Source organism: Lissotriton helveticus, chromosome 1_1, assembly GCF_964261635.1.
Source record: "Lissotriton helveticus chromosome 1_1, aLisHel1.1, whole genome shotgun sequence".
In the NCBI taxonomy this organism is placed as follows: Eukaryota; Metazoa; Chordata; class Amphibia; order Caudata; family Salamandridae; genus Lissotriton; species Lissotriton helveticus.
Genome location: NC_136057.1, coordinates 1,816,780,535 through 1,816,793,826, shown reverse-complemented (window position 1 = coordinate 1,816,793,826; position 13,292 = coordinate 1,816,780,535). Strand labels below are relative to the sequence as shown.

Below are 13,292 nucleotides of genomic sequence, written 5' to 3'. Positions count from 1 at the left end.
TGGAGGTAACGTGTGAGGCTTAGGTGAAGTGAAATGAGGGGTGTTGGTGGGAGGGGCAATCAGGGTGGAAGAAGCGTATGGATCTGATGCCTGTAATGGACGGGGAAGTAGGGGGGGAGAATGACAGAGGGGGTTGGGGGTGTGACATCTTGTGTACTGGAGGTGGGAATAGATTGGGTATTTATCCAGGAGGTTTAAACTACAGTCTGTGGATTGAATGAGGATTGTTCCGTTATTGTAGATGGTGATGGTTGCTGTCGCTTGGAAGAGCTGGGATGGGGCAATAGAAATAACTAGACCATGTGCGGATTTCCTAGTGGAAGATATCGTAAATGAGGCTAGGAATGCTTTCCTCCATTGGGCTCTTCATTTTGTGTGGAAAATGTTATCAGTATTTGTGTTCCCGTTGTGTAGTGAGAAATAGGGATCAGCGAAGAGAGTTTCAGGGTATAATTTTATAAAATTATGTTTGAAGCATTTGGCTTTTTTTTTTTTTTAGAGGTTGGGGGGATAAATGATTACCCTAAATTACCCTGATTACCGTAAATACTTCTTAAACAGATAGTTTTAAATACCACTTTCCTTTATGTGGGTGTGGAGTCTATTACAGACATTTTGTAGAGAAATGTGTTTTTATTTCATGCCACATCCTTAAAAAAAAGTTTCTCTTAGATCAAAACAGGACCTCACAAATGAGAAATGTGAGGGGGTCATAGAGATTATTTGCATTAATATTAGTGAGCTGCTGTTGAGTTACAATATTGAAAAAACACACCACTACCCCTGAATATTAGATGTATGCACATTTAAAAAATGTGGATGACTGTGCCTGTGCTCTGTCAGTGACCTGGCCAACTGGGCATGAATGAGCTGAAATTGGATCATAACTCCAAAGCTGTCCTGAAGAGGGACCCCAAAAATATGTTTGGCCCAGTGCCACAAAATCCTTAAGATGTCCTTGGATAATGCACTGGGAAGACTTCGGGTACGATCCTGGCTGTTGTCCCCAGCTACGACAGACCCTCTTGCTGCTTCACAGAGCAGCAGGATCAATCAATCAATCAGGTGTTTGTATAGTGCGGCTACTCACACATATAAGGGTATCTAGGTTCTGAGGGGGAGGCGGTTTACTGGTCCGTCTGGGTGTGGAGGATATTTTTGTCATGCCAGGGATTATATTTTGTTTTTGAAAGATCAAAATTAATAATTAAATAAAGAAATACAACTCAGGTAAAGCTACACACATATCTCTTCAGAACCTCTTAAAAACCAGGGCACATTCTCATTAACAGAGATGTCAGGAAAAAACATTTGTCAGGCAACATTTAGGCACAGGAGGAAACACATTTAAAAGATGTATTGCGATGATCGGACCAAAAAATAAGTGATACATTCAAAAAACCTTCCTCAGTAACACAGCAGGGATTAAAATGTCTAATGAAGCTAAACATGATTTAGTACATTAAGTAAAACATTTCACAACATTTGCAGGTGACCAAAGTGCAGTATGAAACACCATATAAATTATGTATTAGTAGTAGTAGTAGTAGTAATTGTACTAAGAAACATAGATATGTCTGGTCTGACATGAATTTTTCGATATTGACCCACCATAGAGAAGATTTAGCTACCCTACCTGACAATGTATTCCAGGACATTAGGGCACCTTAGTACCCCATAAAATACTCTGCGCATCTGCACCATTTCCTGCTTTATTTACTACTTTAGAGGAGAATATAAGGTTTTGTTTTAACAAAGAGCCTGAATAGTGTTATTCTAATTCGATCTGAATAAGACAAAAACATAAAATACTGCACTTTAATAGGCATTTTTTTATTTATTAAACACATAATGAGAATATTCTCTTTATAAATGTTTTCCACCATATAGGTGAGAGAATCTAATGTTTATAAAGCTAACGAAGATTGCTTGAATAATTGTGAATTTTGCCTGCAATTTTAAATGGTGACAAGTGATCCTGATCAGCTAAATACACTTTGCAAATTCAACATGCTTTCATGTGAGTTTACTGCAAGTGTGTGCGTCTCTTTTTTATGTTTGGCAGGTTAAAGTCAGAAGAGGAACGGCAGAAAAAGGAAGATGATAAAGCGCGTCGGGAATTCATAAGGCAGGAGTTTTTGAGGCGGAAGCAGTTAAAGCTGTTTGAAGAAATGGACAGTGCTATCAAGCCCCGCACCAACTCTACCAAGCAGAAGAAGCCACGCCCCAAATCAATTCACAGGGATCACATTGAGTCTCCCAAAACTCCCACTAAAGGTCCACCAGGTAACACCCGCGTCACGTGCACCGATAGAGTCTGTTCATGCAAGGGCACCAGCGTGGTTTGGCGCGTCACTCCTCTGCACTGATTGGCATGCGCAGCTACAACATTGTACACTTTTTAAAGCTGCATGCGTCTTCACTGGAAACATTCTCACTGTGCAAATCTCAGTTCCCAGTTTTTTTCTGTTCTGTTATGCGTGCATGTATGTATATGCTCACTTACTGCACACAAGAGCATGCCACGAAACTCAGTTGTTTGTTACACAGTTAAGCGCATCACTTTCTTTAGCTCTCGCCTAGGCAGCCCTTGACCTGTCTCTGCGAGACATGCTGTATTCAGGATATGGGCTTTAAAAGCTCCGCCCAATTTTAAGAACTGCCCCGTTACATGTGTTGTTACTCAGAGCTTGTGAGCACTATTTCTTTCTTTAAGCTGGAGCGCTATAGACCAGTGCTTGTGGTTTACAGAGCTCTGTTGTTTACAGGGCTGTAAATCTTGCTCTTATCACACCCTGTCTGCTGTGCATTCAAAGACCGAGGTCTGGGTTTTTCCCCTTTCGCTCGATGCCATTGACGCTTCCCCCGTCCTTATGTTAAACTGATTTTATAGGTCTGTGGTGCCTTGGTGCATGCTGTGGTGAATGTTTAAAATATATGGCTGTTCCCTCGCTCTCTCTCCTGTAGCCTCTTTCCCACCTGCCCCATCCAAATCCAGCTAGATAACCCTAACATCTGAACGCTCTATTTCTGTAATCAGGGAACCAATTACACTGCTTTATGTTACTGCTAATACTGTTTATCTGCATGTTCACAGTTTTGTTATTTCTGCTTTTGCAGTTGAAGTACAATGCTTTAATTTAGTTCTGAATCTGATATTTCCTTTCAACCTAAGTGTTTCATTAACGCCACCCCACACAATGCAAATGAACTCTACTCAATTGCACTCCATAAAACTGCACTTCACTCTACACAGCGCGCTCCACTTTATGCAACACCACTCCAGGCAGTGACACTCTAGGCAACGCCATTCTCCGCAGCGCCACTCGGCTCCACGCAGCGCCACTCCACACAACTGCCTGCCAATCCATGCAATGCCACTCCGCGCAACCCCACTCTGCCATGCCACTCCACTCAACTGCACTCCACCCTATGCAGCCCCACTTCAGGATACATAACTGCACTCCACACAACTGCACTCTACGCTGCACCACTCTAATCTACTCAATGACATTCCACGCAACACCGCTCAATACAATGTCTCTTGATGCAATGCCACTCAGCTCTATGCAACGTCACTCCATTTAACACAATGCCTCTCTGCTCTACTCCACTGCACACAATGCCACTCTGATTTACTCCACTCCCACATCACTCTGCTCTACTTCACTCCACTGCAGCCCATTCTGCTTTACTCCACTCCAGTCCACTTTGCTTTACTCCAATCCAGTTCACTCTGCTTCACACCACTCCACTTCGCTCAATGCCATTCTGCTTTACTCCGCTTTACTCCACTCAACTCTACTCTGCTTTACTCTACTCTGCTTTATTCCACTTCATTCTGCTTTACTCCCCGGCACTGCACGCCACCGCACGCCACAGCACACCACCACACTACACTCTAGACAACTGCACTCCATTCTACACAACCGCACTCCACTCTATGCCACGCCACTCAGCTCTATGCAATGCCACTCCACACAACACTACTCAATACAAATCCATACAGCACAACTCTACGCCACTTGACTCTACGCCACTCCACGCAGCACCACTCGATGCCACGCCACTCTATGCCAGTCCACGCAACTTCTGTCCACGCAATGCCACCTCACTCTACACAAATGCACTCCACGCAACTGCACTCCACTTTGCGCCACACCACTGCAACCAGAATCAATCAATTTTGCGCCACCCACACAATGCCACTTCTTGCTGTACTACTCCATGCTACACACCACTCCAAGCAACCACACTTCTCTCTACACAATGTCACTCTGCTCTATGCAACACCATTCCAACCAACTGCACTCTACTGTACTCCGCTCCACTCAACACCACTCTACTCTGTGCACCACCACTCCACGCAACACCACTCAATACAGAGTCAATCCTTACAACCACACCACACAACATAATTACTCTATACCACACTGTTCCATGCCACACTATTCAACTCCACACAAATCCATTCCACACCACATAATTAAAAAAAACATTCCACAACACAATTCCACTACACACCACATAAATACAACACATAATTCAACATCATACCATACAATTCAAAAGCACACCATGTAATTAAACTCCACTACATAACACTCCACAATGCAAAATTGTTCATCATAATTACACTCCATTACACACAGTCCCACTCCACATATTTCCAATGCACTCAAAAACACATAATTACTATCCACATAATACAACTGCACACCATGCCACATGATTCAACTACACAAATCTGCTGTATACCACACAATTCCATGCCGTACAATGCCACAACTAACAATTCCAATCCAACCCACATAATTCCACTACACACCATTCACATCCACTCCATCCATAACATATAGATAAGAGACATTTATAATGCCAATAGCTCGAACTCTTTCTTTTTTTACACCCAAACCCACAGATCTGAAGCTTAGCTCCAACATTTTTCTTCTTTTTCGTCACCAAACAGGTAAAGCAATCCACACAGTTCTACACCACATAGTTCAACTCCACACATTTGCAATCCACATCACATAATTCAACACCAAACCACAAAATACAACTCAACAACACAATTACAAAACACACCACATACATCTAATCCACACCACACAATTCCACATCGTGTCACAAAATTCATCAGCACACCATATAATTAAACTCTACTACAAACCACTTCACAACACAAAATACCATTCCACATAATTACACTCTATAACACACAATCCCACTCCACATCATTCCAGTACACTCAATGCCACATATTTACTATCCATAAAATTCCACAACACACCATCCCACATAATACCATTACACAAATCCAATCCATGCCACACCACACAATTCCATGCCACACAATTACACAACTAACTAATACAATCCAACACACATAATTCCAGTACACATCACATACATACATTCCATAACACATAGGTAAAATACATTGCCATGCACACTGCCAATAGCTCTACCTCAGATTGCATTTTCAACGCTTGTTATAACTAAACTTGGCAGCAACTATGTGAAATGTATTGACCTAGAAATCAGTAAAATTGTGATAATGGTTACAACTTTACGCAGAGAGAATACATTCAATCCGTTCCCTCCCCTTCTAAGCTTTTTATAAACTACTTGACGTCTATCCATGCTGTTTCATATTTATGACTGTCTGTTCTTTATGGCGTGAGAAGCCTATGTATGTACATTTCCAAACAGATCACAGGTATACTAAATGAATGCCTTTAGTGCCACGAACTCTTCACCGTCTTCGATACTTTGCTTTTACTTTTATCTTTCTGGGGGGGGGAGGGGGTCACCATCTCTTCGCATTATCTATTCGAGTGATTTCTTTCCGAGATGTTCTCTGTTTTACTATATTTAGTGGTAGAGCATTTTCTGCTGTGCAGCACACATCGGTTACAGATTCACATGTTGCGCTGCCATCTCGTGGGCTTTTGGAAATATGCAGCTACATTTTCTTGACCGTTTTCTTTGTGAGCATCGACAATCGGCGTGTCAGTAAAGGAGGTCGTCCTTGTTCATGGGCGTGGGAACCTTGAAAGGTGCGGTAGGTTGGGACGATGGGAAACGGAGATGACTATTTGAAGTTATGCTGCAGATCCATCGCCTAAGTCTCGTTGAAGCACTGTACTTGAGTGGAAATCTCTGTGGTGGCTGTAACTACCTCTTTCTTTTGTTGTTTTTTAAGCTGCAGTCACTGAGGTGTTGAACCTGTATTAAAATCTCTCTGGGGCATATTTACAAGCCCATATCGCCACCATAACGTCACTTTTTTTCGACGTTGTGGTAGCGATATGACTTCGCCTTATTTACAAGGCAGCGTTAAGCCACTTAACGTGGCTTAACTCAGCCTTGTAAATAAGGCCCCCTTTGACGCCATACATAGCATGAAAGAGGTTGGCAATGGGAGTTGCGGTAGGCACACCCTTTGATTTTCACGGAAGTAGCGCCAAAATTAAAATCTCTGAAAACCTGGTCTTAACATGGTGAAATGAGGAAAAATTATTTATTTTTCCTCGTCTTTGCTGTTTGCTGCGTTGAGCAACACACAATCCTAAAAAAAAAATTACACCCGGATAAGACCGATCAGAACGACACAGACACTTGTTGGGGCGCGCTTTCTACAGCTGCCTAGGCAAGTAAGATATGGCACACTGGTCGGGGGGGGGGGGGGGTTCGGGTTTTTGGGGGGGGGTTGGTCTTTTCCTTCTATTTCATCTTCGAGCTAATCACATCGCACAGAAAGCTGTTGAACGGTGCAGAGACTCAGGAGTTTGTTCTGGGTTGGGGACGACCTCGAATTGATCAGCATTACCAGCAATGTATTAAAGGTCACATGGTACGGGTCCTCCAGCGGCTTGGCTGTTTCAGTTTACCGCTGTGTCTTTGCACTGTACTTTCTGATGTGTATATTTTGTCTGATGCTAATAATAAAACAAATTTAAACATAAAAAAATTACGAGTTGCAACTTCAATGTGTGCACGCCATTACGGATTGTTTATGTGCAGGAAGGTGTCCCTTCTTGCACATAAACAATCTTACCCGGCAACACAGGCACTTTTGCACAATTGTGCAAGAGAGCCTGCGTTGGCGCTAGGCAGCTAAATTTAGCGTCAACGCAGGGTGAAACACAGGGCTGCTCTATATTGTTGTAAATATGGTTCAACCCTGCATTTCAGAAGTGGCGGAGTGAAACGTTAATTCAAGAAGGCTAACACCACACTCCGTCACTTTCTTGTACATATGCCCCTCTGTTTGTTAAGCCAGGGGACCAGCAGAGTAAGAGAAGGGAGTAAATGCTATTTAATGTTACTGCTGGATCACCTTTCTTGCGAATACAAATTGATTTAGGAGAAGAGGAACAACAGTGACCACAATTAAGTAATAATCTAATGGTCCAAGAGGTTTTGGAGTCACCACAGAGTTTATTTCTCAAGTTACAGCTCTTCAAGGAGATTGCTTGTAGAGCAGCATGATTTCAGACAGGCATGTTCTGTCACTGTATTTAATCTTCAGAATCGGTGGAAACAACTCAAACAGAAAAGCACACGTTTTCTTTTGATAATGCACATATATATGTGTGCGTGTATAGTGTCAGTTTGATTTAAGGTGTGATAAGTGTATTTAATGAACTCCATGTTTTAAAACATTTTCATGAACAGCCGCGCTGGTGCAGGTAAGAGCAGTGGGGCGGGGCAGGGCAGGAGGGAGTCGACATACGACGAAGAGGGAGACTAAAATAAAAACCACTTACCTTTGCGCTTGCTGCACTGCCGAGTCGGCAATGCAGCTTGTTCAAGGTAAGTGTTTTTCTATTTTTAAATGTCATTGTCCCTCGACGTCGTCTGTCGACTCGACACCCCACACTCCACAACCCCCAACCACCCTGCCCCACCGCTCTTACCTGCACCGGCTGCGGCTGTTCTTGAAATAACTAAACATAAAGCATTGACCTTTGGTGTTGAATGCAAACAAGAAGGATGTAACTCTAAGGTGTCTGAATTGCACAGTGTGCAACCAGGACACCTGGGCCCAATTTCCAGCTTTCCCACTAGACCAAACGGTGTGATCCACAGCACATGCTTTACGTCTGTATCATTTTCTTTAACCAACCAGATTGAGGGCCAATTTAAGTAATTCAGTATAAAATCTGCACTTAAATGGCTTAATGAATATGTTTATTATACAATTCATTAAACGTTACAAGCAAAAGGTTAAACCCAGTAATAATAGTAACCTCATTTGTATATGGTTTACATAAAATAATGTTGCCTCACAATTAATAACAATATAGGCTATATAGAAAAAATGACAAACTGATATGTTTTGGTAATTCGTGGCAACATTATCAGGGCATGGAAGTATTCTTGAATGTTTTTTTTAAATACTACTTTTAATAAATATCACTCAATTTAGTGATATAATTGTATTCACTTAATTTGGACACTGGGGAATCTAGAAACTATATTACTTCATTTTAAGGATCCTATTAGAGTTTTTGGGCAATTGTTTTGTTTTGCATAAATATAAAGCCACGTGAACGCTTAATTAATTCTAAGTCCTAGCCCCTAACTCTGCCCTAGAGAGGACACCAGGGTTGTGTTCAGCTCAGCACACAACGGCACATTTAACAACACTATATGCATTCTCTGTTACACATCATCAATTTATGCTCCTATGTCTGGAAAATTAATTGTTATATGAAACCTTTATTAATTAAAAAGATCTGCAAATCATCAAAAACATAAAGGTCACCAGAAGTGCTAAAATTCTAAATGTGATTCAGAATATCACATAAACTGGTTTGGCTGTGATGTCAGTAATCCAAATTAATTAAATCACTAGGTGTAGATGCTTCAATACGTCTTACAAAGGCACTATGCTGGTTTGATTGAATGTGCAAGGTTTCATCAATAGGATGCTTCATTATTCCCAGCGAAGATCTGTGAGCAAAAGCAAGGGCAATCTGTTAGAGCAAATAACTCTATGGTACTGGTTGTGATTACTTCCTTTGTATTGCAAACCTGCTCTAGTCTGGTGGCCAATGTCTTGTCTGTTTTCCCTTATTTGTCTTCCACTATTGGCTCAACCCCACAGCAACTCTAAGACCCTTTCTGTGCTTGGTTGTGAAATGACAGAAGGATTCTGGAACGATAAACATCTTCTTTCCAGTCACCTTCTTCCTGGGCTCATCCCTATCCACTCATTATTTCATCCTTACCCTCAGTGCCACATTGTCGGGAGTGTCTTTTTTCAGCACCAGCAAAAGAGCAGACACCATTATCCCCCCTAATCCTCCATGTGCTGAAATCACTGAAACAGAACCTAGACCCCTGCAAGCTAACTACAAATCTAAACTGAACTACATATCCCTCGATGATATCAGGTCTTTACCAGGGCCGGACTGGGAACAGAAACCAGCCCTGGCAAACTGCTCAGCCGGGGGCCCCCCCCGCCCCCTCCCTCCCCCCCCCTGGAGTGAGGGGGAGTGCAGCCGAGCAGTTTGCGAGGGCCGGTTTTGGCCGATTTTGTTATAGGGGGCCGATATTGCTGACACCCGGTAACAAAAATGGCACCCGAGGGGGCCTAAACCGGCACCCGCCCTAGCGGCCCAACGGGGAAACACCAGGTGCCCACTATGGCCAGTCCGGCCCTGGTCTTTACTTGGATCTATAACACAAAGGGCCTGATTACAACTTTGGCGGATGTGCTGCTTCATCACAAACATGATGAATATCCCATCTGCCGTGTTACGAGTTGCATTATATCCAATGGAATATATTGGAACTCGTAATACTGCGGACGGGATAACCATCACATTTGTGATGGAGTAACCCGTCCACCAAACTCGTAATCAGGCCCTAAATGTCTCTCATCAGCCATACAACTTAAAGGAAATCTTTTGTGGCTTGTTATAGGGGGGGGAGCATTGTCACTGGAAGTTGAATAGGACTTTTTTTGCATCAAACATTGATTGTGTACATGTTCAGCCTTCTCCATATTTAGGTACCATCCCGTTTTTTCAAAGATTGTTATTTTCTAGCTTTTGCTTCTTGTGCTTTGTCATAATTCCAGCAGACCTTGTGGGTTTCAGGTTCTAAGCATTGATTCTCAGTTACTACGTTTTTAAAAGGAGTGGTTCAGGGGAGGGTATATCTCATCATCCTGGACAGATACATCACAGCAAAACAGACATTCAACATTAACAGACAGAGCATACCCAGTGCAAAAATATTTAGCGTGCTTGGAAAGCAGGGACCAGCAGTATCGTTCTAAAAGGGAAGTGCACGCAGGCAGTCCAAGATTGATTGATTGAATGCTTTGGGATTGGTACAAGGCATGGTTACCAGAGGCCTGGTGCAGGATTCCAATGACTCAGAAAAGAGTAGAAGCAATTTATTCAACTTTCTTCAGAAGGTGAGATGGGCCTTGGTAGAGCAGACACTGAGGGGGAGGGAGAGTTCCAGAGAGATGAAACACAGTAGGAAAAGAGCAGTCTTCGTGCCAGAAGCTGTAAATTCTGCTAGCTGTATGGAGAGTCAAATTGGCAGAGCTCAGGAAGCAACTTGGATCTTGATGTGTGAGTTTATCGTGGTGCCGAAGATGTCCATTGGAGTTGAAAGCATGGCTGACCATGCAGAGGGCATTAAAGTGGAAACGGTACTCAGCGTGGAGCCACTGAGGGTTAAAAAGATAAGAAGAGATCCAGAAAAAGAAATTAAAAAACAATATCCAATATTGTGTAGCTATCTACGTTTTGCATTCTGGAGAAACAAAGCCATGCCCTCTCTCATCTCAAGACTACAACAAAGAGTGAACCGTTCTTGCACTATTAGAGATGCTTTAATTGAATGTATATACAAATTAGGGAATTGTTTGAATCTCAGTCTGGTTGATTAATTGAAAGTTCCTTCTGGTTACCCATTAAGATAACGATGAAGTGTGTATATTATTCAGCTATCTTATTTTAATATTGATATTGTAACTATTTTAATGGATGGTTCTTATGTTTGTTTTATATAAAAGTTGGATGGAAATTTGGATGTATATTTTAGAATGAACTATGAGGATGATGAGAGAATATCAAGTCTTACATCTTAAGTCCAAGAAGGAGCTGAGTTCCAATGTTCTGAATAATTTGCAGTCAGTTAATTAGGAACTTGGCAATACTACTTAGTGAGCATTTCAGGAGTCCAAGCAAGGAGATTTTACCGCCTGGTCCATAAAATGTCCCCATTACAGATAAAGAAAACAGAGAAGCTTTACACAGCATTCTTAAAAGAAGAAAACAGGTGGATGCAACCTTGTTCACCTATGAACAAAGGATAAAGCCATGTCAGAAAAGCCCAAGGTTCTAACCTTTGGTGACCGAAGATGGAAGATGGTCTACGACTGTGTGACGGAGAGGGCCGGAGGGTGGAAGAACGGACATCACAGGAAGCCTGGTGAGTCACTGATCCTCCCTCCCCTCCTTCCCTTCAGGGCGACTGGTAATAGTGGCCCCTTATCGATGAAACGGAGGAGAAGGAGTACGGCGCCTTTAACTGGGCATATACTGAGAAGGAGGACACGCCCACCAGTGACGTCGGACTTGCCAGAGTGGAGAAAACCCCGGAAGAAAGAAAAGCGGCGTGTGACGACACCCGGGAGAGAGGAGACAGAGCGTGGTGGAGAACTTACAGTGCCGAGAGCGGAGTTTTGGATACAGGAACGGAGAAGGAAGGCGAGCCAGGAGGCCAACGGTCCTGTGAAGCGCCGTGCCACACTCCAGAGGGAGGAGTGTGGCTGCGACAGGTACGTCAGTGCTTAGCCGGCTGGGTTGGGAGGCGGGGAAACCCTCCTCCGTAGCGCTACCGACAGCTCCTGCATTTCGTGTAAATACCCTGTAAATAGCCCTGTACAACTTCCCTTATACCTTCATACCTCGTCCTAAAACCCTCACCTTCCGCTGCACCCTTTCCTCACCTCGAAGATTCCGACACGACCTTGTTAGTATATAGCACACCTGACTCAGCGGTGTCCTTCACGTCCCGGGTTCCTCTGGGCCTCTAGATATAGAGATCTTGAGTCCTGACGGTATTCTTCTTGTTTGTTATTTCCTTGGCGAGCCACCGGTGGGACACCGACGCGAACGCTCCCAGTAGCGTACTCCAGGAAGGTGAACATTATCGTCAAGCTGGAAGAAAAGACCTCCGCCACAACGGATCCAGCCGAGTTCGCGCGTGAAAGACTGACGTCTTGCACCCGAAAGACATTACCAAAAATAAAACCTTATTTAACCCGCAAAAGGCTCCAGTCCCTTACTGCACCCACGTCACAGACTGTAGGCCATCAGGTTGTGCTTGAAATGCAAGTGGGCACCAAGAATAAGGACCTCAGTATTCTTTGCATTAGTCTAAGCGAGTTCAGAGACATCCCCTCAAAGATGTTTAAAAAACACAAGCTAAATTTAGCAGATTCTTCTCAGTCTAGACCATCAAGGGGAACAAGCATCTGGGTATTATCTGCATAAACATTAGAAACGAAAAGCCGTAGGAATTAATATGTTCATCAAGACATGCTACATAGAGGTTAAAAAGCATAAGGGTCAGGGATGATCCCTTTGGAATGCCACACCTGAGAGTTTCATATACTGAGATGAAAGCCAACACAGAGAGACAGGCTGGGCTCTATCGTCCAGGTAGGCCTCAATCCATCCAGCACAGTGCATTGGAGATGATCTCCAACCTTTCAAGTCTTTGGAGCAGCCTGGGATGGGTGACAATGTCAAAAGCTTCAAAGAGAGAGAGTTAGATATGCCCTGCAGCAAGGGCTTGTTGTCTGTAACAGGGCTCAGCTGAAAGATATTGTCTGTTGTAATCATCACATAGACATATATGCGCTGTTGCTACCACATTCCTCTGGCCCTAAACATAATTGCCCCGCCTCCACACAGATAGCTGCTGAAAGGGGGTACACTGAAGATGTGATGGTTGTGCACACTACGGTTTGATATGAGGCAGAAATGATAGCGGTTTGATGAGGGAACTGGAACAGAGCATAATGCATATTATGAGGTGGCTGAATAGAGGTGGGTAATGAATGGTGCAGTTTGAGATGTTGCATAAGGTAACTGTACATGATCGTTCTGTGTTAATGGAGTAGCAAGATACCAGTTGTTTGATTCCACTGTTCCCAGGCTGTCTGCTACTGTATAAACGTCAGAACTTTAACAAACACTTTGTTGATATCAGTATGTGGTGAACTCCATTCCTGCTGTTAGTATGATTAT

The 13,292-nt window shown here is 43.2% G+C and overlaps 1 protein-coding gene across 4 annotated transcripts in view; it reads left to right on the top strand.

The window, feature by feature from the left end:
- The window catches only part of CAMSAP2 (calmodulin regulated spectrin associated protein family member 2), a 563,571-nt gene that overhangs the window by 512,294 nt on the left and 37,985 nt on the right, over positions 1–13,292 (top strand). For all 4 annotated transcript variants that reach the window (XM_078640959.1, XM_078640956.1, XM_078640954.1 and 1 more), the window contains one exon: positions 2,066–2,286. In XM_078640959.1, the coding sequence (XP_078497085.1) occupies positions 2,066–2,286 (221 nt within the window). The remainder of the gene's footprint in view (positions 1–2,065; positions 2,287–13,292) is intronic.